The 24915-nt window shown below is 33.9% G+C and overlaps 1 protein-coding gene across 1 annotated transcript in view; it reads right to left on the bottom strand.

Moving 5' to 3' along the window:
* Positions 1-24915, bottom strand: part of LOC111064249 (protein dopey-1 homolog) — a 126653-nt gene that overhangs the window by 97226 nt on the left and 4512 nt on the right. The window contains exons 2-6 of the mRNA XM_039420047.1: positions 21229-21319; positions 13896-14082; positions 12660-12825; positions 2091-2280; positions 452-627 (exon numbers count right to left, since the gene is read on the bottom strand). Of these exons, the coding sequence (XP_039275981.1) occupies positions 452-627; positions 2091-2280; positions 12660-12825; positions 13896-14082; positions 21229-21319 (810 nt within the window). The remainder of the gene's footprint in view (positions 1-451; positions 628-2090; positions 2281-12659; positions 12826-13895; positions 14083-21228; positions 21320-24915) is intronic.

Genomic DNA, 24915 nt, shown 5'->3' with positions numbered 1-24915 from the left:
ATAAGAATAGATTTAAAAATACTATTTTAAAGCTCTCCTTAGATTTCAAATGAATATGAAAAAGTTTAGGATAGCTTCAAGTTCAAAGAATGATGAAAATATGAGAAAATAATTAGAATATAATATAAAATTGATAATATTTCTAGAACAAGAGTACTAGATAACTACTATTTTTAGGCAATAAGTAAACAACTTGCTATTAATAAGTTCAGGCGTACTGCAAGCTCCAATAATGAGGAAATTTTCAAAAAATGAAAATCTTATTTCTCAATCTGATAGATTGATAGATTTTTCAAAATAACTTTAGAAGCCCTAGTGAATTTAATATTAAATTATAAAAGGTTGGGCGAACTTCAAGTCATATAAATAGAGAAAAACTGTATAATATTGAGTGGACTTTAAATGACATTGTAAATCGAAATAGATAAAAAATATTGGTGAAGAATCTGACCTGTTGAGAGACATGTCTCGGCGTAGGATTGTAGATAGTGCAGCAGTGACAAGTCGCACCATATCGCATCGTAGCAATTGGCTGTTGTGCATCGGGAATCCGACCAATAGGAAGTCGAGAGCGCTTCGCTGCACCAATACGCTCGTATCTTGTACGCATGCGCACAATCCATTTACCTTCAACAAGAAATATTTAATATACTAATACTTTCAAATACTATTTCATTGAAATAAACTCAATTATTATTTGCACTACGAAATTATATGAAGTACATGTAAAGCCTAGAGTTGGTAGACTTCCTCAAAGCATAACTGTTGATAAAATATTGTAACAAAGAATTGCACTGTTTCAAGTAAGTTTATAAATTGAATAAGTAAGATTATCTAATATTTTAAATTGAAATAAACAAATAGTTTCTTTTCTTTTTCAACTACGTTACTTTTCTTAATAATTTTCGGCTCTAAATTTGAAATTTAATTTCAATATTTAAAGAAACTTTTGTATTGTTTTGTGTTCACTGGCTTTATTATCAAACATTCACAATTCAATTTTGATCATTTATTTCTTCCGGATTGTTCTTGGAGTGGAAAAGTCCTTTGGTTTAAAAATAAATTTGGACATAACCTAAAAATTTGGACTATGTGTTAGAAATAGTTAATTTGTTAATTGTTTTAGAAATAGTAAGGGCTAAGCCTGGTTTTTTTCTTCCACTACTATACTTAGTTATGTAATATTGTAATTGGATAAAATAAATTTTCGATTTTCAATTGTTACTAGCATTGATATTTTACTGGTTATCAAGATCAATAGTTACATCTGGTAACACCTATTATTATTGCTGACGCTGTATTCCATTGTAATGCTCGATCATAGTACTTCTAGTCAGTCTACTGCCAAACTCCACCGAGAGCACTTCTCTCTTTTTCGATGTATATTTTATAATTATGTGTTTGAAAATAAAGTTTTCTTTTTAAAAAGGTGTTTGGTTACCCCAGAACTATAACTAATGATGCCATAAATGTTACTAATATGAATTGGAAAGTATTGAGATCAGAGAAGACAAAGTGAGTTGTATTAATGAAACACCCTATTTTGGTTGTCTAGCCCACTTTATTAATTCAACTTGCAGGACTGCAGTTATCATTTTCAACACTCTCATTTACTTTCTCTGATACACTCTACCTTCGCCGCTTCACTAAGTTTCGACCCTTAGGGTCTCTTCACACTTGGCTACGCTACGCTGAAATACGTCCTATCTCCCTTCTCCCAATGTTGAATACAAGCTACGATGAATCTGTCCTACAGATTTACATTCGTAGCTTGGCTTTATCATACGCTGAAATACGTCCTATCTTCCCTCTCCCAATGTTCAATACAAGCTACGATGAATCTGTCCTACAGATTTACATTCGTAGCTTGGCTTTATCATACGCTGAAATACGTCCTAACGCCCAATGATAAAGCCAAGCTACGAATGTAAATCTGTGGAACAGATTCATCGTAGCTTGTATTCAAAATTGGGAGAAGGGAGATAGGATTATTTCAGCGTAGCGTAGCTAAGTGTGAAGAAACCCTTAGCTGAACACCACACACAATACATGGAAATTAATTCTGATGAATGAATGAATGTTGTGCTGACCATAACATCGACATTGGTGCCCATGACATGCAGCTGGTCCTCGGTGGAGAGGCGCTTGTCATAGTGTGCCAACGCAAACAAGATGGCGGGCAGACGGACGGCTGCATTCGAGGCCAGGCAGTCCCACAGGCAGCCGTAGAAGTGCGACGCTCCCACGCCTTCGCACACTTTCTCAAGCAGCGCGTTCGTCCTGACCACAGATATTAAATAAATGTTATCATCATCATAATATTGTATTCTATCACTTACAGTTTATACATTTTAGAAAGGCATCACAGGCTACATCCCAAAAAGGTTGCTATTCTAATTTGTTCAACAGTCCAAATGTAAATCCATCATTTGAACCATCATATGTGTGTCACATTTAATCAACTCACACTAGAATAAAAAAACAGATTTGAATTCAATCCCCTAAAATTACGGACTTTTTTTCATTTTTCCATTTAATCTCGAAAACTTCGAGTTTTTGGAGAAAAATCAGTCTCTACAAAATTGAAGATGATAAATTTCCAATAAATTGAGTGGTCGCGCAGGATTCTATCATTTTTGGTTCCGGAGCTACGAATTTTCAGAAAAGGGGTATTTTAAAGGGGTTTTCAAAATATATGCGAACCAACCACTTCTACCCTATACAACTTGGATATTTTTCTAGTGTAGTTAAAAAATCACACATCACGTGAAAGAACAATTCATTCTGAACAGGATTCCTTTGGAATTTTTGAATTTAGTAGTGGGGGAGGGGGGATACACCAAAAAATAGAAAATCATGTCCTTCAGCCAAAATACAAATTTTTCATTATAATACCTTTTAAAGGCCTTCCTAACAAAAAAATATATATTTTGGCTGAAATCATCTCACGAGGGTTATTTTCTATGAGAATCACCCGATAGAAACGTTTAATTTTAGTATTTTCTAGTGGGGGGGTACGTCATAAGGATACGTCAAGGATCAAAACTTCAAACACTTATAACTTTTGACAGAATGATCAGAACTCGTACTACAGTTCATTCTTCTCAGCTCGTCAAGGCGGTTCCAAATCATGTATCATAATTGAAATTTGATGAAAAAAATTCCTTCTTGAGTGTATTTTAGCCCATATTTAAATACACAGAATAATGGCCAATTTCTGTATTCAAAACTGTGTATCTTGGTAACCCGAAATGATAAAAAATGGTACTTGGTCTTGATTTGAAGAACGGAATCTCCTCTTTCTTGTGAGGTAAATGAATTTTGTAAAAATATGATCGTGAGGTAAGATAAGTTTGTTTCAAAAAATCAAGAAATTTGCGATATTTTCCTCATTTTCACAGTCTCGACAGTTTTTCAATAATAAACAGTCATGCAAGATGGATTTGAGGCAACGTAGCTTATAGAGCATGTAATTCTCTTTCATCATCGACCCATCACAATCACAAGTTTCTATCATGTATTTTACTGATTTTAGAGACTCTTGAATAACAGCAAAATCGCAGAAAAAATTAGAAAATGAAAATAATCATTTTTTCAATTGGCTGTAACTTTTGAACGGTATTGAAATCAGAAAAACGATTTAAGGGAGCGAGAAGAGGAGAAAATTCTCTACAACCTTGACCACTTTTTGGATTTTTTATCTGAATTGTTTCACAAGATACGCAACTTTGAATATGCGAAGAAATGTTGTGATACGTTAATCATTTTAACAGTCTCGCATGTTCAAAGTTGTGTATCTTGTGTAACAATTCAGATAAAAAAGCCCATATTTAAATACACAGAATAATGGCCAATTTTTAAATTCAAAACTGTGTATCTCGGTAACCCGAAATGATGAAAAATAATCAAAAAATTCAGTTATGATACATGATTTTGAACCGCCTTGACAAGCTGAGAAGAATAAGCTGTAGTACGACCACTCAATTTATTGGAAATGTTATTATCTTTAATTCTTTAGAGAATGATTTTTCTCCAAAAAACTCGAAGTTTTCGAGATTAAATGGAAAAATGAATGTCCGAAATTTTAGGGGTTTTTGGGGGTTTTGGAGGTGAAGCCGCCCACTGGCGTGTCAACAAATTTCAGATTCCAATTCAGCGCCCCAAAATATATATAGAACCGTCAAGAAAAATTCTTTCGGGACTGTTTCCTGAAAAACGACCATTTGACTGTACTATTACTAAATTCAGCCACTTTTTTGTGAAAATTACTGCATATTTTTGACAGCCCAAATATAATAAAATGATGCCGTCCAAGTCCAACAGAACTAATGTCAAGAGTAACGTTAAAAGAATCAGAATGGAATGCAATGACGTAATTTTGTGGCAATTAAATTTGATAGAAATACGTGCAATAGGGCCTAAGACTTATAATATTGATCAATTTACAGAGTAGAAACAGATCAAATATACAGAGTAGCCTACGGCAGTCAAACCACAAAAGATAAATCTTTGTCATATTTTACAACAAATCCGGAGATTATAGATGAAAATTTTTATACAAGCAGTGAAATGACAAATATTTTTTAATATTTCCAAATATTATATCAAGAACAGTTGAATTATAAATGGATTCAATAAGACTAGTGCATTCAGAGAACCTGCAAAGATCTACACCAGGGGCCCTGTTACATGATAAAATACAAGCTAATATTTTGATAATTACCTATTCTAATAACCAGTTGACTACTAAAATTATTATTTTGTATTTTCTAATGCAATAGGCTACTGGTGTCAACATTTCCTATTTTCTAGAATTCATTCCTAGTACAGTTCTATAATATTGTTTTGTCGACATCCACTTCAAAGATCTGCCAGGAAGCATTGATCTTGGACTTTCTAACTGAAATTAAATTCCAATACAGTAGTTACATTTTTTCTGACACATTACATTTTTTCCCCTACTTTGATTGATTGAAAAGGACTTTTCTTTCTTGCTGAGACAAGTTGAAAAATCTATAGTAAGAATAATTTTACTCAATTTATTACAATCTATGATGTGTATATCTTCTGTCAAAAGTTATACCCATTGTTATAGTATAGTAGCTGATACAGCACTTAGAATAGTATATAAGCTCTAGTAATTGAGATTCTTTGTCTCATTTCTGTATTTTGGGCAGTCACTATGCCGGTTTGTTTCTTGAATAAATCTTTTTAAAAAGGATGTCACGTGTTCCGTTTACAAACGGGACCGCATACGTTTTTTCGCGATCAACTGTCTCGAATCCAAAACGTGAGTGTAACTCCTCATCTGCGGCTACCCTCATCACTCTGGAACCAAGTGCACAGCCTTCCATCCTGGCAGAGAGAAACAACACCTGGCTGCCCCTAACCAACAGAGAACCAAGCGACACGGATTCATCCACGGACGAGGACCAGGACGATCCAAGTACGCTCTCCAAACCAGTTGTGAGTACCAAACAAAAGAACTTCATCAAACCCTCAAAACTGCATCCAGTCTTATCTTCAACTTCAGATATTTCAAAAATGGCAACAATCACTAAACCTATTCCACATGAACTCTTGAGATACATACCTCATTACGATGGTACTTCTCACAAGTTACATCGATTCATATCTACTTGCGAAGACCTTTCTATCGGCTACTGTGCTGAGAACATTCAAGAGAAAGAAGCTAATCACTGGATTCTTTTCAAAGCTGCTATGTGCAAACTTGAAGGACCAGCCGAAGCAGTAGCATTCAACAACAGTTGTTCTTCAATAAAAGACTTGATAAAATCACTGAAACAAAATTTTGCTGATAACAGATCTGTACCTGAACTCATTGCCGAGTTGACTGTGATGAAATCCTATCAAAGGGAACATCCTATTGAATTTTTGAACAGACTTAATGAAAAACGTACAAATGTAATCACTAAGTATAAGCTAGATGGTGTTACAGGTTTACTATTAGAAAATTTGATTTGTCAACTGAATGCTACACTTGTAAATATTTTTGTGCATGGAGTTCACCCAACATTAGGGTCACATTTGCAAGTACTACAAGTACAAGACCTATATACTGTTGAAGAAGGTATTGTAGAAATCACTGATAATAAATGTGAATGTGTTGTTTTTTCAAATGAGATTTTGACTATCTATCCGGAGCTCATGGATGTAGAAGATGTAGAAGAAATTATAGAGCCAAGACAATTCACGACCAATTGTCCTGAAAACTTGGCAGATATAATTCAAGATATACCAACTCTATTACGAACAAGTCACATGAACGAGGAAGAAAAAACTTCAAATAATTAACCTAGTTCAGCAATTTCCTGAAATAATAAAACGAGAAAATGATCCCTTGAGTAGTACAAATTTGCTAAAGCATACAATCAATACGAAAGACGATATTTTAAAATGTTTTCGATAGTTTTTCATCAATAATCGATAGATTTTTCATAAAAGTTAGTGATGGACTTTCAGTAATGTGTATAGAAAGTTTGTGATTTATTGGAACTTGGATTTATTCAGAATTTCATTTGTTTCTAACCTAGTGGACATTGCAAGAAATTGACAGTTTGATTACACTTTTCGAGCTTGATGAACCTTGAACCCTCTGCTAAGAACCTAACGGATATAAATTTACCCTCACAAAAACTGTCTCTAATGATTACTTTATTGTGAGAAGTGATATAAAAAGGAACACTCCTAAACGCTGTTGTTTTCCGTATCAATTCTTACCCCATCTGTTGCTTGTGTTACGATTGACTGTGAAACATCGTCGGAGTTATCCTTTCTGCTGTTACAGTGTTCAATTATTTTCTCTCTCAGTATCACTCACCCTCTCAATTTCACCGGCTCAATAATTCCTTGTTGTTTTTAAGCAGCTCAATTTATGTGCAACTGATAGCGTTCTCCTTATCTTGTTTTCATACCTGTACAAGAGTTGCCGGCTGACGTGACTGCTAGCAAAATAGGTAGCGTCTTTCGGCTGCTATGACAACGCTGACTGTCGACAGTGACCACCAGTTTTCTTATCAGTGAACTTTCTCTTTCAATAGAACCGGTGTTTTTACTTTTCATAGAGACTATGAAGCCAATGACGACTCGTCAAAGGCGCGAAAATTTGATTCGCGCGCAATCGGAGCTCAATAGTTTAAATGGTGACTTAATCAATGCTGATGTTGTTGAACTGGCAGTTAATGTTAGGGAAACACTCTCTATGATAGCTGAAAAATATTCGAATAATGCAATAGTTGACTTGATTCCAAATATTATCGGAGTCTTAAATAAACTTGACAGTTCTATTTCGGAGAACAATGAATTGAGAAACGATCTTATGGAGATCTCAGTTGAAAATAAACAGTTGGCTAAATCCTTGAGTGATGAGAGGAACAGAAGAAAGGAATGTTTTGAGGAATCTGGTCAATGAAGGGAGAGCAGACGAGGAAATAAAATTGCTGAAATCACGCATTGTCAGTCTAGAGGCAACTAAACGCAGTTTGAGTGAAGAGTTGAAAAATAAAAATGCTATTATAAATATAATTCAAACAGAACAAAATAGTTTTTATGATAGAGGAGATATCCTTCTGGAACAAGATTCAATTAAAGATACGGACTTTATCATATCTAAAAAAGTTGTTAAGCCTAAGAATGGACAGAGAGAGAGTAATCCAATCGTGACAGAGAATAGGTTTTCCGTACTCTCTTCTAACACATCGTGACCTTTGATGCCGGATAAGTTTAAGGTACAAGTTGAAGTTCACCAATCCCCCTCAACGCGAGAAACAACTCACTTGAAACGCCGTAAGAATATCACCTCCAAGAAGAAACAGAGAGTTACTTTTCTAACTGATAGTCAGGGAAAACAGTTCTGTTTTCTGTAACACGAGAGACCTGGGAGATGATTTTGAGGTTTTAGTTTCCACCAAATCGAGTGCTAAGTTGAAAAATGTTGTTCTTGATAGTTGTAGTTTGATCAAGGACTTTACTGAGAGAGACTTTGTAATTGTATCGGCGGGTTCAAATGACTTACATCGCGGTGAACCGTTCAAGTCGACGTTAAACCAGGCAGTCCAGTCTCTTGCTGATATAAACATTCAGACTAATGTCCTGTTATGCAGTGTACCCTATCGATACGATGATTCTACTCTCAATGAAAATATCTGTAATGCAAACTTGTACTTATCCAGTGCGGTGCGGAACTATACAGGTAGACTTAATATTGACTACATGGATATTAATGCGTTCCTCGTCAGATCTCATTTTACGCGACACGGGCTTCATCTCAACCGGCGTGGGAAACGGACTCTCGTCAACCGACTGACGAATTTTGTGAGAGACTTTTTCAATGCTCGCCCTGCATCCTCGAGAGCTGAATTATTAGCGGAGAAACACAATTTACTTACGCGCAACTCTCACAAGTCACCTGACTCTCCTGTCTTTCAATGTCTAGGATCATATCCAGTCACACCCAGTTCACCAGCCCCTCTCCGCGCGCAAAATTCAGTCATCTCTGTACTGACAGAGAAATCACCTTCAGTTGAAACCATCATCCCGATCTCCTATCAATCACTGGATGAAAACAATTTTTTAGTCAGTTCTCCAAACAACACAGCTCGTTTTTTAAACGGAACATTTTAGATTCTAAGAATAATCCTAATATTTTTTCTCTTATGTATTGTAATGTTCAATCTCTGAATAACAAAATCACTGAGATCGAGATGATAAATCAAGAGAGGGATTTCGATGTGCTTTGTCTTTCTGAGCACTGGTTAAGGAAAGAAATCATAGATCTAGTACAGATAAGTGGGTTTCTATTGTTAACTGCCTTTTGCAGAACCTCTTTAAAAAATGGTGGGGTTGCTATATTTATTTCCAACAAGTATTCGGACCATGTCCAGCCTCTTGATTTGTCATCTCATTGTCTTGAATTACACCATGAATTTGCCGGAGTTATTGTTAAAAAATTAAAACTTCTCATCATAGTGATATATAGATCGCCTAATGGTAACCTGGAATTATTTTTCAGTGCTTTGGAGAGACTAATTTTATCTCTGAATAAATATAAGAAAAATAAATATAATATTATCGTAGGTGGAGACTTTAATGTAAATATTCTATCAATGGATTCTAGAAGGTCAGATTTAATAAATCTATTAAAGTCCCTGGATTTACATCTGACAAATTTTGAGGCAACAAGACATAATTCTGCACTAGATAATATAGCTACTGATTTAAATCCTGAAGATTTTAGTGTTAAGGTTGACCCGCTAGCACTGGGTGATCATGATGCACTATGTTTCTTTGTGAGATCAAATTTAAATTCGGGAAATTCTGGTAAAAAACAGAGTTTGCAGCCACAGAGTTTCAGGCCACTAACCTCAAGGGCATTGCACTGGTTTTGCTATAGACTTAGTTTGGTCGATTGGACTAGAGTAACCACCATTCATGACAGGGCTGAATACAATTTTAATGCATTTTTCAATATGTTTAACGGTTTGTTCTTGGACTCATTTCCAGTTGTCAAACGTAGACCGGATATTTCCAATAAATCTAAGGCTAAAAAGTTTCTCAATTCACCGGCTCTGAACATACTTAAGAATTACGTTTTTATTGCCTACTATAAACTGAAAAAAGAAGGTACAGAATCAGCTAGGTTGACTTACAATAGTATTAAAAAGCTATACAGAAGTGAATTGAAAGTGGCTCAGTTAAACCACAATGCGAATTTGATTGAAGCAGCTAACAATAAATGCTCAGCAGCTTGGAAAATTATTCGAAATAATTCCAAGCCCGCTAAATCTACCGCTACTTCTATCTCAGCAAAGGAATTCAACAAACACTTTATCAGCTCCATTGAGAAAATTTATAAAGATATTGAGCCGTCACAAATTTCTGCTGTTGACCTGCTGAACTCTTCCCTAAAAACGCAGGCAACTTTTGTAATAAAAGAAGTAACCTGTATTCAAGTCCTCGAAATAGTTTCTAGAATGAAGTCTTCCACCACCAAAGACATATATTCTCACTCTAGCTCCCTTATTAAAGAAGTAATTGAATTCATTTTACAGCCGCTCACCACAGTTTTAAATGCATGTATAAAATCATCAGTTTTTCCATCCTTGCTGAAACATTCAAGAACCACTCCGATTTATAAGAAGGGTGACATAAATTTTCCAGATAACTTCAGACCAATCTCCATCCCACCTATCTTTGGAAAAATCCTAGAATATATTATCGCAACCCAACTCTATGACTTCCTTGAATTAAATTGCTTGTTTACAGATTCCCAGTATGGTTTTAGAAAAGGGAAGTCAACAATAGACGCTGTGCAATCAGTTATAACCGAAGTTGAGGAGGGCTTTAATAGTAAAAAATACACAGGATTAATTCTATTCGATCTAAGTAAGGGATTTGATGTCGTGGATCACTGCATCTTGTTGAATAAATTACAGTTTCTTGGTGTCCATGACAATACTCTTAAACTTTTAGAATCGTATTTGGAGGGTCGTACTCAGTCAGTGTGTATTAACTCAAATATTTCTGAGCCACTTAATGTACCACACGGAGTACCTCAAGGGTCAATACTGGGACCGTTATTGTTTCTAGTGATGATGAATGATATAGGATTGAATATTTCATCTAAAATAGTTTGCTATGCTGATGATTTATCTTTGGTCACAAACGATGTGGATCTGGGTGTCCTCCATCAAAAAATGTCTAGCTGTAAGGGTGAGGCTTCAGACTGGTTTAGAGCAAACCGCCTGTTTCTAAATACAGCCAAGACTCAAACATTGGTGCTTGGACTCAGAAAGATTAGTGAGGGAGTAGATAGTGCAAAGCTTCTGGGCATAACATTAGATCAGAAACTTACATGGATACCCCATATTGAAAGTGTTTGCTCAAAATTAAGTAGGGTTTTATATCTCCTTCGCAGTCTTAAGAACTGTGTTCCTTCAAATTACCTGAGAATGTGCTACTTTGCCTTTTTTCAAAGCGTTTACACGTATGGTTTAGTCTTATGGGGCTGCGCCCCAGAGGTTCAAAAAGTATTCTTGCTCCAGAAAAAAGCTATAAGAATTATATGTAACGCTACTTATCTGGAGCATTGTAAGCCATTGTTTATAAAGGAGAAAATTATGACAGTGCACAGTTTGGTAGCTTTCAAACTTCTCCTCCAGATAAAGAATAATTTAGGTTCTTATAGCCGCAGAGTTGACATTCACTGTCATAATACTAGAAATAAGACAAAAATAGATATACCATATACAAGACTCAAAAGAATATCAACAATTCCAAATCAAGTTTCATTGAAATTATTCAACACATTACCCGAGATAGCCAGGAACCTACCAATGCCAATTTATAAGAAAAACCTAGAGCGCCTACTATTGAATAATCCTTTATACTCAATTTCAGATTTCTTCCAACTACCAGTGAAGGACTATTTTCAAGTCAAATAGGTAGTGAAATAATTCAATAGGCTACTAATCATGTAAATGTACTCAATTGTTCTTCCTCAGTTTTTCATCTAATGCAAGACAATTTTGTATTTATTCGATACATTGTTACTTTTTCTGTATTGTCAAATCAAATCGTACTAAGTGTAACTTTCACTGTATAATTCAAAACTTTAAAACTATGTATTATATTGTTGACTGACGTTTCCGATAGCATTGTATGTATGCATTGAAGGAATAAAAAGCATTCTTATTCTTATTCTTATTCTTATTCTTGATCCATAAAGCTAATCTAAATATAGAACCACTAGAAATTATAGAGGATTTTACAGCGGAAAGCAATTACCTACTTCATTATATTTTTATCCCAATTGGAATTTTTGTGCTGTTGATAATAATTGTAGTTATTTATTACAAATGTAAAATCTCATTGAAATTTTGTAATCGAAATATTCCTGATAAGAAACAAATAGCTTGTAGCTTAGGCGGACCGTACCTCCCAACTGAAACTCCTACTTGAAAAATTGTTCTTAAACTTTTATATTAGTATGTATTGATAACTTAGTTGAGTATTATGTTATATTGTTTTAACCAGTTTTTGTATTTTGGGTCTTATCAGTTTTTGGTCGCTGAGGACAGCTCCAAACTTGGGGAGGGAGAAGTTATACCCATTGTTATAGTATAGTAGCTGATACAGCACTTAGAATAGTATATAAGCTCTAGTAATTGAGATTCTTTGTCTCATTTCTGTATTTTGGGCAGTCACTATGCCGGTTTGTTTCTTGAATAAATCTTTTTAAAAAGGATGTCACGTGTTCCGTTTACTTAACTAAAGACAGAAATGTTTCTTCAATAATTAAGATAAACCAATTCCATTGCCTACTTTGATACTAGTAACACAATAGTTTTGATGATCAACTCAAATTCACTGAAGTTTGTATAATTCAAGTTTTAAAAAATGAATAAGAAAACAATCTATCATATAGTTGAAAATAGCCAATTGCAAAAATGCAGATTATGCCTTAGAGAATTTGTCCACATTTTTCTGGCTGAAAAACGTTTTGATCAATAACTTACCACAAGAATAATTATTATCGAGTTGATATTCTTAATGCAATATGTGGTCGAAGTTTGAAAAAATACCCTTATAAATGGGTGTTTCTTTGTAAGATTGAATCTTCACATGCACACATGACTGACCTCTCAAAGTGATCGGATCCCTCCTCGAGGCCAGGCAGCACCCCGCTGAGGAAGCCACTGAGGCCAGGCCCCAGTCGCTTGCCGAGAGGCACAAAGTGTGTCTCGTAGACGGTCAGCAGCGACGGGCGCACGTTTATGGCCGCGTGGCCCAGCAAAGGGAACAGCCCTGTAAACAAACACAATTTAACAACAAATAATAACAACTAACTTGGTTCTACCATAGAATAAGAATGAAGACATAATAAAAGTACTCATGTTTTTTCTATGGTTCTATTTATTGATTATTTATAACTCAAAAATAAATAAACAGGATATGCAATTCTCTAATAGTATACTAGTATAAAGTTTTGTCCTCAAAATGCATATTGTTTTCAAACTTATAGTTCAAAGATTTTTCAAATCAGCTTATTAGTGTAACAGATCATGAACACAATACCATTTGACTACATTTGGATTGAATCGGTTATGAGCGGTAATTGTTTTTTTTAGACGATAATAAATTCACGTTTGAGTCAATACATAATTATACTACTGATAAATGGATGATTATCATCATAATGAACAATATCATTTCTTAGCCAATATTTCGAGTATTCAAGTTTCATTATTGCCTACTTTCAACAGCCCAAATACTATTCGAGATTAAAATCGCAGAATTGGGCAAAGTCAAGTTGGCACAAAGTCTAATATTGGAGAAAAAATATGCATTTCTCACTGGATTATTCACTCACAATTATTATAGACTCATAAATACACAATAAAGATAGGAGTTTCATCTCATTAGGTAGAGATTCGAGAATATTTCACGAATAAGGCCTTCAACTTTGAGATGAATATCACATGTCATGAACATCTTATAATGCAATTGTTATCACAATTGAATTGACTTAGGATCGTCGGGCAATGACATACAGTACTTACTAAGGATATTATGGTCAGGTTACTAACGTAACGTTTAACCATACATTTTAGACTGTACAGCAACGAAAACTATTGTTTCTACGTCAAAACAACTGGCACAAACGTTCAGGCTCTGTTGCTGTGCAGTCGAAAATTTACTGTGAAATAGTTACATTAGTGGCTGGTTTTAGTATGTACTGTATGCCCATAGTCAACGGTTCTAAAACCCCAGTTGAATACTAGAAAGCTCACTTTGATAAAATAGAAACCAATTTGCACAGTATTCTTTCAAATGAGTCATCTCAAGCATTATGTTAGTTATCATCTAATACTAACCTGCGCTATAGATGAACAGTTCATGGCTAAGCCGATTGGTTCCCATGCACTTGAATATGATGTCGTATGTCTCGAGTGCCCTGAGATGTACACCAGACGGCAGAGCCGGGTGCATACATTGCGCCAGCCGCTTGCTGATCTTGATCCGTCGCGGTATCACAGGGAACTTCGTGTAGCTCACTAGAACCTGAATTACAAATTAACTAATGATTCATTTCCTAAAAGTAATGCGCGTTACAAAACATAACAATAATCAATTCAAGTGTTTGTTGTTCTTTGTACGAGTAGTTTCTTACATGCTTTTCAAAATTAGAATTTCATTCATCTCTTTGCAAATAAAAATCTTCATGGTGAAAACATACTTTATCATTCCAGAAAATTCGATGAGCTACGAGAGGGCAGTGTGAAAATATTAACAATGTGTACGTTCTGTGTACAGTAAATTGTTCCAGTTCCAATCGTAAATTGTTCCATCACGTGACTAGTGCAAAATGTTCCCATGGAACGCCATTTCAAAATCGTTGGTTCCAGCTTTTGGCGCGCACATATAAAGTTTATTTACACTAAACTGTGTCGTTTACTAGCTGCGTGAATGAAGAAAGGCTGTTTTACAAACCTACCGTCTAGAAAAGTGTAAATTTCTTTTATTACATTACTCTCAAATTTTCTATCGAGAAAATTCATTTAATGAATGGTTATCAAACATCATATTGTTGGTTATGTATTCTATGCTATGGTAAACAAACTATCAGTGCATGCGCAGAGAAGCAAGCAGACTACAATAATCGACCAATCAGAGCTCAGATAGTTGGAGCCTGTTGGAACTGTACCAGGTCGGACAATTTACCACACTTCGAATGTGGAGCTGGAACAGGATTCTGGAACAGAATCTGTCAAAATTCCTCCCATGGAACGTGGAACTTTTTACTTGGTAAATTGTGAATCGGACAATTTACCACATTCCATGTACATAGAACGGGCCCAATGAAGATGGAACTCTCGTGAACTACATACAATCTATTAAGTGACTATAGAGTAATTGTATCGTGAAAAAGAGATGGAGTATTATTTTCGATCTAGTCCAGGCGCTGGCTTACATTGAGCATACATGAGAGAGGCAGAGAATTTGACTTCGGATTATTGTTAGGGGGTCTTTAGTGTATATGAAACCCGATGTCGTCACGTCCCAGGGTGGTCGACAGATTGGGGGGGAGGGGGGAAAGTTGTAAAAAACGCGCGCTTATAAAATCACCTGTCCTGCAGTTACTATTCATAGAACAGCTTTGAATTTTATCTCAATATTATGTACACATAACTGGCTTTCAATGTGGTCCTCTACATTTTTGCGATAAACCGCATAGTTTTTCCGTAAAAAAATAAAATATCTCGAAAAATGTATTTTTTTATTATGGACTTTTTATTATTTCTCGAATATTTAAGTCGTTGGCCGACTTAGAGGAAAAGGTTCTCAATAAACGTTGTAGGCCATTTCTTCCTGAATCCAATGATATATATAGTTTGGGGGTTACGATCATAGATGCGGCGGTGGGAGGGGGATAAGTAGCACTGTTACGCTGCGGCGCGGTCCTCCCCCATGATTAATGCGCGTAGTGGCCTGTCTATCGCATCGCTCCTACTAGTCTATGCATTCAAATTATGTATTTCAGGAACGCTATCTTATGTATTTTCGGTCGCTGAACACGATTTTTCAACTCTCAAGCCTCAATAATTAATAATTCTCATCATAATATACAAATTATGGTCAAAATTACAAACTTCATCTCATTCTGCAAGGAAACTAAGAAATGACTGTTTGAAATAAACGAAACTTGGGTTTCAAGGAACATATCAAGATAGAATAATGAAAATATTAATATGTGTTTGTGTTTTATTGTTTTTATTTCAAATTCATTTATTGTGATGCGCTGCAGGCTAAATTATTAAGTACACACTGGCCACGCTTACTTGATATAGTGTGGTCAGTTAATTTCCAAGAAGTGTTTGTGGAATTTCTTAGTTCTTAAAGGTGGATATGGAATTCATCATTCATTTATTATCATAATAATAATTATGTTTAGTATGAAAGTTATTATCTTTCATGTATCTTCAGTTTGTCGTGAACTTTTGAAAAATTATATCCAATATAATAATATATATGTGTCAAATCAAAATGAAATGAAAATTTTAATATTCATTCAAACTATTTCTAACAGTATCATTATAATGGTATTTCACTAACTTTTGATTGATTCATCCATTATGGTATTCCCGTTCAGACTGTTTTGAAATGGTAACAAGTTATTCAGTATCAAAAGTTAGGAATAGAATAGTTTTGGGCCATGCCTGTGATTCTTTCTCAAACATAATATTTATATGATTTGTAATTCAATCCACAAATGGATGAATGAATGTATTCCTGCACGTAGCTAACGTATGTTAAACGTATGTTAACGTGCAAATCCTTGCCACAGATTTAGAAATCAAGTCTCGATGGTTTGGAGAGCCTATTATTGGAGTGATTCTTTTACTTTGCTGCTTCTAGTATGTTTACTACTTTTGTTTGAATCTAGACCATAGACATGAAAAACAATGTCCACCTGTATCACTCCATCTTCATTGAGAATTTTCATGATTCTTCTCATCACAAAGTTTCTATAATCTTGCAGCGTATTGAAAGTTTTAAAAAGTGAAGTAGGAGTTGAATTCAGGAGAGCCATGTTATCATTACGAGAATTTGTCAACGATATTTAGGGATTTAGACAAATCAATCCACAACTAGTTCCACTTACAATTTTAAGGGCCAAGTAGGATTAATAGTTTTTTTTTTCAAATATCCATCAGATGTTGACAGAGATTGTAAAATGCATGCTGCACTAAAACTTCAATGTTGAATTATCTTTAAACAGCTACCTAGTAAAAATACAGAGATCAGATCTTTTTGTTCTAGAATGAACTAAAACTAGGATATTTTGTTTAAGTGCATCGTGGAGAATGACAGAGCTCTGTTTTTTTATAGGTAAGAATACACTTTTACAATTTGCCACAACTTGTTAAGATAAAAATCGTTGGAGACCGAATAACTATTTCTTTTTACATTCAAAAGAGAATCACACATTTCTTCACTTGCTTCCAGACCATTGATAACATTATGCAGATTCTGTTTTCCATCAGAGTCTTGAAGAAAAATGTAATGTTCTCGTGATAAGGTTATGCTTCTGGAAATCATTCTCATCTCTCATTATTATTGTTTTACTTCCTTCGATGACTTTCTTCACATCCTCCAGTGATATCCATAATGATGTCACATGTCAACATACTTGAACAGAATATCTTTGATGGAAGATTTATTTATATAGTAGCAGCCATTTTAGGAAAGCCTTTGAAGACTAGGTATTCCAATCACTCACCTATGAGTTTTAGATGATCGAATGAGGGTTTGTTCCAAAGCATGAACGGTTGTCACATTATTACATCTTCAAGGTTTCCTTTTGACAGAGAGTCAATGTATTGACTGTATAGAGTTAATGTTTCCTTATTGGAAATGATTTTCTACTTCTATGGGTATTTTTTCATATTTTCTAGATATAACACAGACTCCATTGCATAGTTTGTGTGATTGAATGAAAAAAGTATGGGATCTTTTCTCGACCAGTTTCTATGTGCAATACCAGAGTCCTTCCTTAAGAGCACGAATACAATTGAAGATAATTCAAACTATGTTACAATAATCAGTCATAAATTTCAAGTAGTCATTGATGTTGCATTGTGATTCTAAAAAAACTCTACAAATAGCTTCAGACTTCTTTCAAATATACGTTGACAATCTCTCATATTTGAACCGTTCATGAGTCCTTCTTGTAGTTGTTTGATTGAATTGATTGCTTGCTCTCACACCTTGATTATACTGATCTCCCCTCAATAGATTTCTAACAGTATTCTCTCCAAAAATATTCCAGATTTAACAAAGATATCTTCAATTCAACTTTCATTCAAGTACCATCACAAGACAATCAGTCAAACTCAGCCAGATGAAAAGTATCTATTCGTAGATATAAGTTAGAGCAAAGACCTTAAAGATGCATAGACTCACATGCAGCGCTAGTGTCGTACTTGGAATTGAAATCCGCCATTGAGGGGGCAACCATAAGATTATTACATACCAATGCCACCAATGCCTTTGTGATCTATAGTATTACAAATTTATATAATATATAATATCTCGTGCTAAAATGGCGGCCTTCAATTTCAAGTAAGAGCTATCATTGGGAAGGCATAGGCATTGTGGGTCTATATCTCTTTAAGGTCTTTGAGTTAGAGAAATCAGTTGATAGAGAGTTGTATCTTCTTTGAAATCAAATATTTAGTCATATCACATGGGAGTAATTAGCATTATTTGTGATTCAACTATAAATTTATATGGAGAAAATACTTTACTCCACTTACACGGTGCTCTATATGGGGTAGCCTATATAATTTGTTTAACTTACTCTATTAATTGACCTTCTCAATTCCAAAGTGATAATTGAACTAAATCGAATAATTATTGTCTCTTCATGAAATATTAGTTTTTTATCGACTGAGAAACACATATAGGATTCCTAAAAAGATGGTTCTTCATTACAATGTAATTTATAAATAATAAAGTTTGTAATTTTGACCATAATTTGTATATTATGATGAGAATTATTAATTATTGAGGCTTGAGAGTTGAAAAATCGTGTTCAGCGACCGAAAATACATAAGATAGCGTTCCTGAAATACATAATTTGAATGCATAGACTAGTAGGAGCGATGCGATAGACAGGCCACTACGCGCATTAATCATGGGGGAGGACCGCGCCGCAGCGTAACAGTGCTACTTATCCCCCTCCCACCGCCGCATCTATGATCGTAACCCCCAAACTATATATATCATTGGATTCAGGAAGAAATGGCCTACAACGTTTATTGAGAACCTTTTCCTCTAAGTCGGCCAACGACTTAAATATTCGAGAAATAATAAAAAGTCCATAATAAAAAAATACATTTTTCGAGATATTTTATTTTTTTACGGAAAAACTATGCGGTTTATCGCAAAAATGTAGAGGACCACATTGAAAGCCAGTTATGTGTACATAATATTGAGATAAAATTCAAAGCTGTTCTATGAATAGTAACTGCAGGACAGGTGATTTTATAAGCGCGCGTTTTTTACAACTTTCCCCCCTCCCCCCCAATCTGTCGACCACCCTGGGACGTGACGACATCGGGTTTCATATACACTAAAGACCCCCTAACAATAATCCGAAGTCAAATTCTCTGCCTCTCTCATGTATGCTCAATGTAAGCCAGCGCCTGGACTAATCATATAATTTCATGACTATCTCCTAACCTCTTAACAGTTCTTATTAGTGCTGATTAGAAAAATTGTTCATGTGATGCTGAACAATACCCTAAACTTATGACAATTATTTATTTATCTAAATTTGGTAACAGAAGAAGCTTTGGGCTAGCGACTGTTTAATCAATTTACTATTGTAATGCTTGTGACTCCATAAGTATAAATACACGAAATGTATGAATTTTATTTTTTCACCTTAGAATCTCATAAAATAGAATACAATTATATTAATGATTTCCACTAGGCTATCGCTCTTAATAAAATAGGGTTTACTGATTTTATTTATTTTATAAAATATAATTTAGCAATTAAGCTATTATTATTCCCATGAGAAGGATAAAGTATCATGGGCAAGCTCAAAACAACACTAGGGTACAACAAAAATCAAGAATAGAATACTTTATGAAGCATCATTTACAATTCTCAAGTTCAATGAGGCAATGACAATATTTATTCACTACCAGTTTTGAACGGCAACTTTATCACTAAAATACAAACATTAAATTAAACAAATCTCCAATACAATTTCAGAATTGAACAATAATTTATTGTAAGTACTGTGTAACTGTGTAACAACAAGACTTGCTACTTAGTGATGTACTTGAAAGCATGCTGACTAATTAAAGCAAAGTTATTACTTTTTTCGCACTCAAAACAATTTCTGTGTTTAATTGCTGGCTGACTGTTGAAATAGTAAGATTGCTTCAATAGTTTTCTAACAGTTCTACTAAAAATGATTTATATATTCTTCCAGGAATACTTATTTAAACTGCCAAGAATTTATTCTTGAGTGAATTTGTCGGAAAATTTATTAGACTACTATAAGTCGTATTTATAAAACTAAAAACAAGGATATTTTACTGTATTTCTCCAATTGCTTTCAATAGTATTCAGTATCTAAGATCGTGGTTTACGTGGTCAACTGAGTTTTTCATGATCAGCACAAACAAAATAAAGATAGACCTGCCGATAGCCAACATACGAAACCAATAGGCATTCTCATTTCTTATTTCCTAATATCCGGAACCAATAAGAAGTGGAATGACTATTGAAAATATAAATATTACTGTGAAAATAGATCTTGGAATATCAGTTGATAAACAATCGAATTAAGTATGGAACTGAGCTGAAAAGAAACTCAGATTGTGAGTGATTTTTCTTGTCGGGAATAAACTTTCTCATTTTGTAATAAAACAGTGGTTTTGATTCATAAATTTCAATTTTATTTTAGGAAATAGAATGTTCAGTAACTCAATATCTGAAAATGAACTCAAGATTCAGAGAGCTGGGTTGGAAAAAGTTCTAAGGATTGAGTACATTTTTAACTATTTCGTTTGTTAATTGGAATTTAATCATCAGGGTTGAACTATTCACAAATTTTAGCAGTTAAACCTACACCTGATTATCATTAAAATGATCAAATTGTCCTTCTTTGAACTTGAATAACCATTTTTCAGCATATTTTGTAGAATACCATTATGGTTGTAATGTTGTATGATGTTTCATTTATTTCTAAATCCAGCTCTCGGTTGCATGTATGTGTACTATATTTGACCGCGATTAAATGGTAATCCAACCGAATCATTGTTCATCTGAATATAAACGGACAAGGCGATGACGTGATTAATCTGTAGTTGAATTTAATAGACGTACTTGCATACGGTCCTCTCAAATTCAAAAGACGGATCATTACACCATTCATTGGGAATGATGATTTTTTAAAGTGAAAATTGGGGATGCCGAATAAATAAAGAGAAATAGGATGTTTTCAAATAAATACATTTTTTGTTTCGGTTTGTTTCTTTTGGTTTCAGTTCAAAGAAAACAGTGTATGTAAAACGGTCACACCTTTTATCGTACGGTACACTCCGTGTAACAGAGATTACATGAATATTTGATATTCATATGACCTTCCAATGCAATTCAATTCAAACAAATCCAATGCAAACCAACCTTATTTAATTTTCCTAGAGCTGATATCAGGTCAGCCCATTCACTGGTGTATTCGAAACTTTTCAGAGCTTTGTCCACAGCCTGCACGTAGCTGGAAAAAAAGAAAGATAAGGAATCAATAAGCATATACGTATAAGATAAGAACGTACAAGGAAAGATACGTCAAAAGGAAACGTAATGTGGGTTTTAGATTGAATTCGAGTACGTGAAGCATTTAAACGAGCACTATTTCGCCTTAATAGTGGTCCATACGAATTGAAAAAACTTTGAAGAATGTAAGCTTACAATGATTTTATGAGGAATTACAACTATAGTGAGGTCCACGTTATAATGGCAGTGGATAAAGATAGAAGAATAGGGATGCCGATCTTTTGCATTAATTAATTATATTTCTACACTGTCAAAAACATAATTGGCATCGTTGTGGACCTAGAAAAGGATAGTACCACTGGCTTTGACGAAAGATAGACAAGGATAGCAAAACCAAAGTTGATCAAATACTGTCATTATAACGTGGAACCTCACTATAGACGAATTTGAACGATTTGAATCTCTAACTTCAGAATAGCATCCGAAATTATTACAATTTGACATTTAAATTAGAAATGAGTTAAAACATCAACAATTTTACAATACTTTAGAAACTTTGAACAAAATATCCTATAAACAGCTAATCATCTAAGTTGAATAATATTTTCAATCCATGTGCATAAGATAAAAAGAAAATGTTGAGAATAGAATGAAAATAAATAATTATTATAAATTTATAAAAATTAAATTGAACATTGTAATAGCATATCATTTATTCATTCATTGACAATAGAAACATAATGCTGAATATATCAACAGGCATTAGCACGAAGCTACATTGATCCCTAATATTGGATATTATTCCCATAAAATATTATAACATGATTCCAATTATTCAAGAATGTTCAAAAAATGAATAAAGAATGGAAGAGCTCAGAATAATTGTAACACCCATAATTAAACATATTCAACAATCGTCTTTTTAATTAGTATTCAAAACCTGTGAAGGTGTGTTTAGAAGAGTGGATCTTTACGACTGATCTCTAGTGAAATCTACGTTTCAGAGCCAGCATCAGATAACATTGGTATGCTCCCCTTGTCTGTCCTTAGGCAAAGCAAATAGTTTTATCTTTTGTCATTTTCCAACTCTGCGCCGTTGCCAAATCTTTTGTAGGCTTTGAAAAAATACAAAAAACTAGTGGAATCTTCATTTTTAATTATAAAAATGTATTATTCGAAAATGCAAAAATATATTACTAAATTATATTTGAGATAGAATTGATCATTATTAAAAAGAATCGACAATTAAAATTAGTTCAGATACAACTGAAATAGAATGATCTACTATTAAAGGCGGTGGAAAAAGAAACGTGACAACATTGTTCTCCACTGACTATTAAACGTGAATCTCACCATAGATATAGAACGATGTACACTACAAACCTTCAAAATTCGTTTCATTTAGATTGTGTTGTTATGAATAAATTGATGACTCGAAGTCTCAATGTTGACAAATAACAGATTATGTTGAGTCACACACATCAATCCTCCTTTACATTGAATTTCCAATTCAAATTTATTCGACAAAAGTACCTAATCAGAACAGCACATTAGCTGTTAGGAACTTTGTTCGGAAATATAAAAATAATCAATATTCTGTTAATTGATAATAGATAATACTGTAGAGAAGCTATCTCTTTAACGCATGAAATTATGTCAGAATAATGTATTAATCTATGAATTATAGCTAGGGAAATTGCACTTCCCGTTTTGGATATAGACTGCAAGTCCCCTCTATCTCATTTAAGCCAGGCTGTGAGTCGGATATTAATAGTCATGAATCTCCATCTCTGTTAAAAGTGTGAGTTTGAACAGCAGTATGGCTTCAGTTCTACAGGAAAAACAATGAATTTCAATACTTCCTTTAGAATGCAAGGAGCTTGAATTCTCTAAAGTTGAGATAAATCCCGTACTATTAATGTGAATATTTCCTGTAAAATTAAAGATACCGGAATTATCTCGAATGTGGAGAAATTCCGTTGAAATGAATCAGCTCTGAGATAGTATGTTAACAAGAGTTTCAAGTTGATAAGAATAAATAATTTTTAAAATTTTGCTTTTTTTATAAATCCATGTTGATTTGATTCTAGAATTATTTACTGCTTTGTCATTTTTATAGTTTACTATGGCCATTGACTGTTATAGTTTATGAATAATTAGAATGCTAACAATATAAATTTAAATAATTACATTCTGATCTTAGATTAATGAATTCATATTAATCTGGATATAGACATGGTACTTCAACAGTATTTCAAATTTACTTCAACAAAGATTTTCAGATTTTAAAAATTCATCAATTAAGCACTTTATAGAACAGATCTCCTTTGAAATATTGAATCATATACACACAGTATTAGTTTATAGCCATGTCAGTTAATATAATGAAAATTCAGGTGGGTTCCGAACCAACGAATGAGTTATAATGAACCATACAACGGAAATAAATTTCCTATCTGAAATAAACCGACAGTTACTTCAATTGCATTTACTCAGATACTTTCATAAGACATTTGTTCTACTTGGAAATATATATTATATTACATAATATTATTTATTGATGAAGCGAAATAGCAATTGATCCAACCGTTATCTATTTAGGCTACGTGTCTGAGCTTCTGACTTCCATTAGAAATATACTCTAGATGAATAAGAAATATAACAATAGATATATTTATCAATGCATTCAGTTGTCTATCAGTGAACTAGGCTGATCTAGATACAAAAATGAAACCGAAATGTATATGACACAATCCAAATTAGATTGAACCACGTGATTTCGATACTTCTCTAACATTGTGAAACTAATAATGTATATTAAACTATTATTCAAGATTTTAAATTGGGTAACAACGTAGCAAGTAATATTTTTAATATTTCAGGTCAGAAATAAAGGCAGTCATTCTATTCTATTTTAATCTGGTAACAAAAAAATAATAAATCACTTCAAAATAACTTGAAAATTGAATGAAGTCTAATGCGACATAAGGAGATGATTTGAAGAATGAACTTATGAATGATTGTCCATGAAGCCCTATATAATATTTTAAAAATTTGTCTGATACAAACAGATGAGAAATTAAAATTTAATTTGCACTTTTGCTCCTAAGAAGCAACACCGAGCTAAAATACAAGTAAGAATGGTATAAAAGGTAATAAATAATACAAGTAGGTTTCAAAATAGCTCAGAGAAGTAACACTAAACAATTAGAGGAAGTCGGATCCCAAAGATAGATTACTGAATGAAGTTACTTGGAGAGTTTCCAAGAAGTATAAAAAGGGCGAGACGTTTACGCAATGCGTAAATACTAGATGACAAAAAACGTTCATTGATAAAGACAATAAACTATTCTAGAGAGATTCACTTTAAACTGTCAGCATTCCTTATTAATAAAACAGCCGCTTCCCATTTAACCAATGCTGACAATTTGTAAATAACAAAACTCTGACGTCACAGAGGTATAGACTCCGTGGACGAATATTCATTACCGAAATAGCCTTGGAAATGTTACTATTGATAATAAGACTGTTTGACGAATCGGCGTTTAAAAAGGGGCACGTCCAACACAAATTGGTGATCAATCTCAACACCAATAA

This window comes from Nilaparvata lugens, chromosome 2 (genome assembly GCF_014356525.2).
Source record: "Nilaparvata lugens isolate BPH chromosome 2, ASM1435652v1, whole genome shotgun sequence".
Classification (NCBI taxonomy): domain Eukaryota; kingdom Metazoa; phylum Arthropoda; class Insecta; order Hemiptera; family Delphacidae; genus Nilaparvata; species Nilaparvata lugens.
Note: the sequence above shows the minus strand (reverse complement) of the source record. Positions and strands in the feature narration are given on the sequence as shown.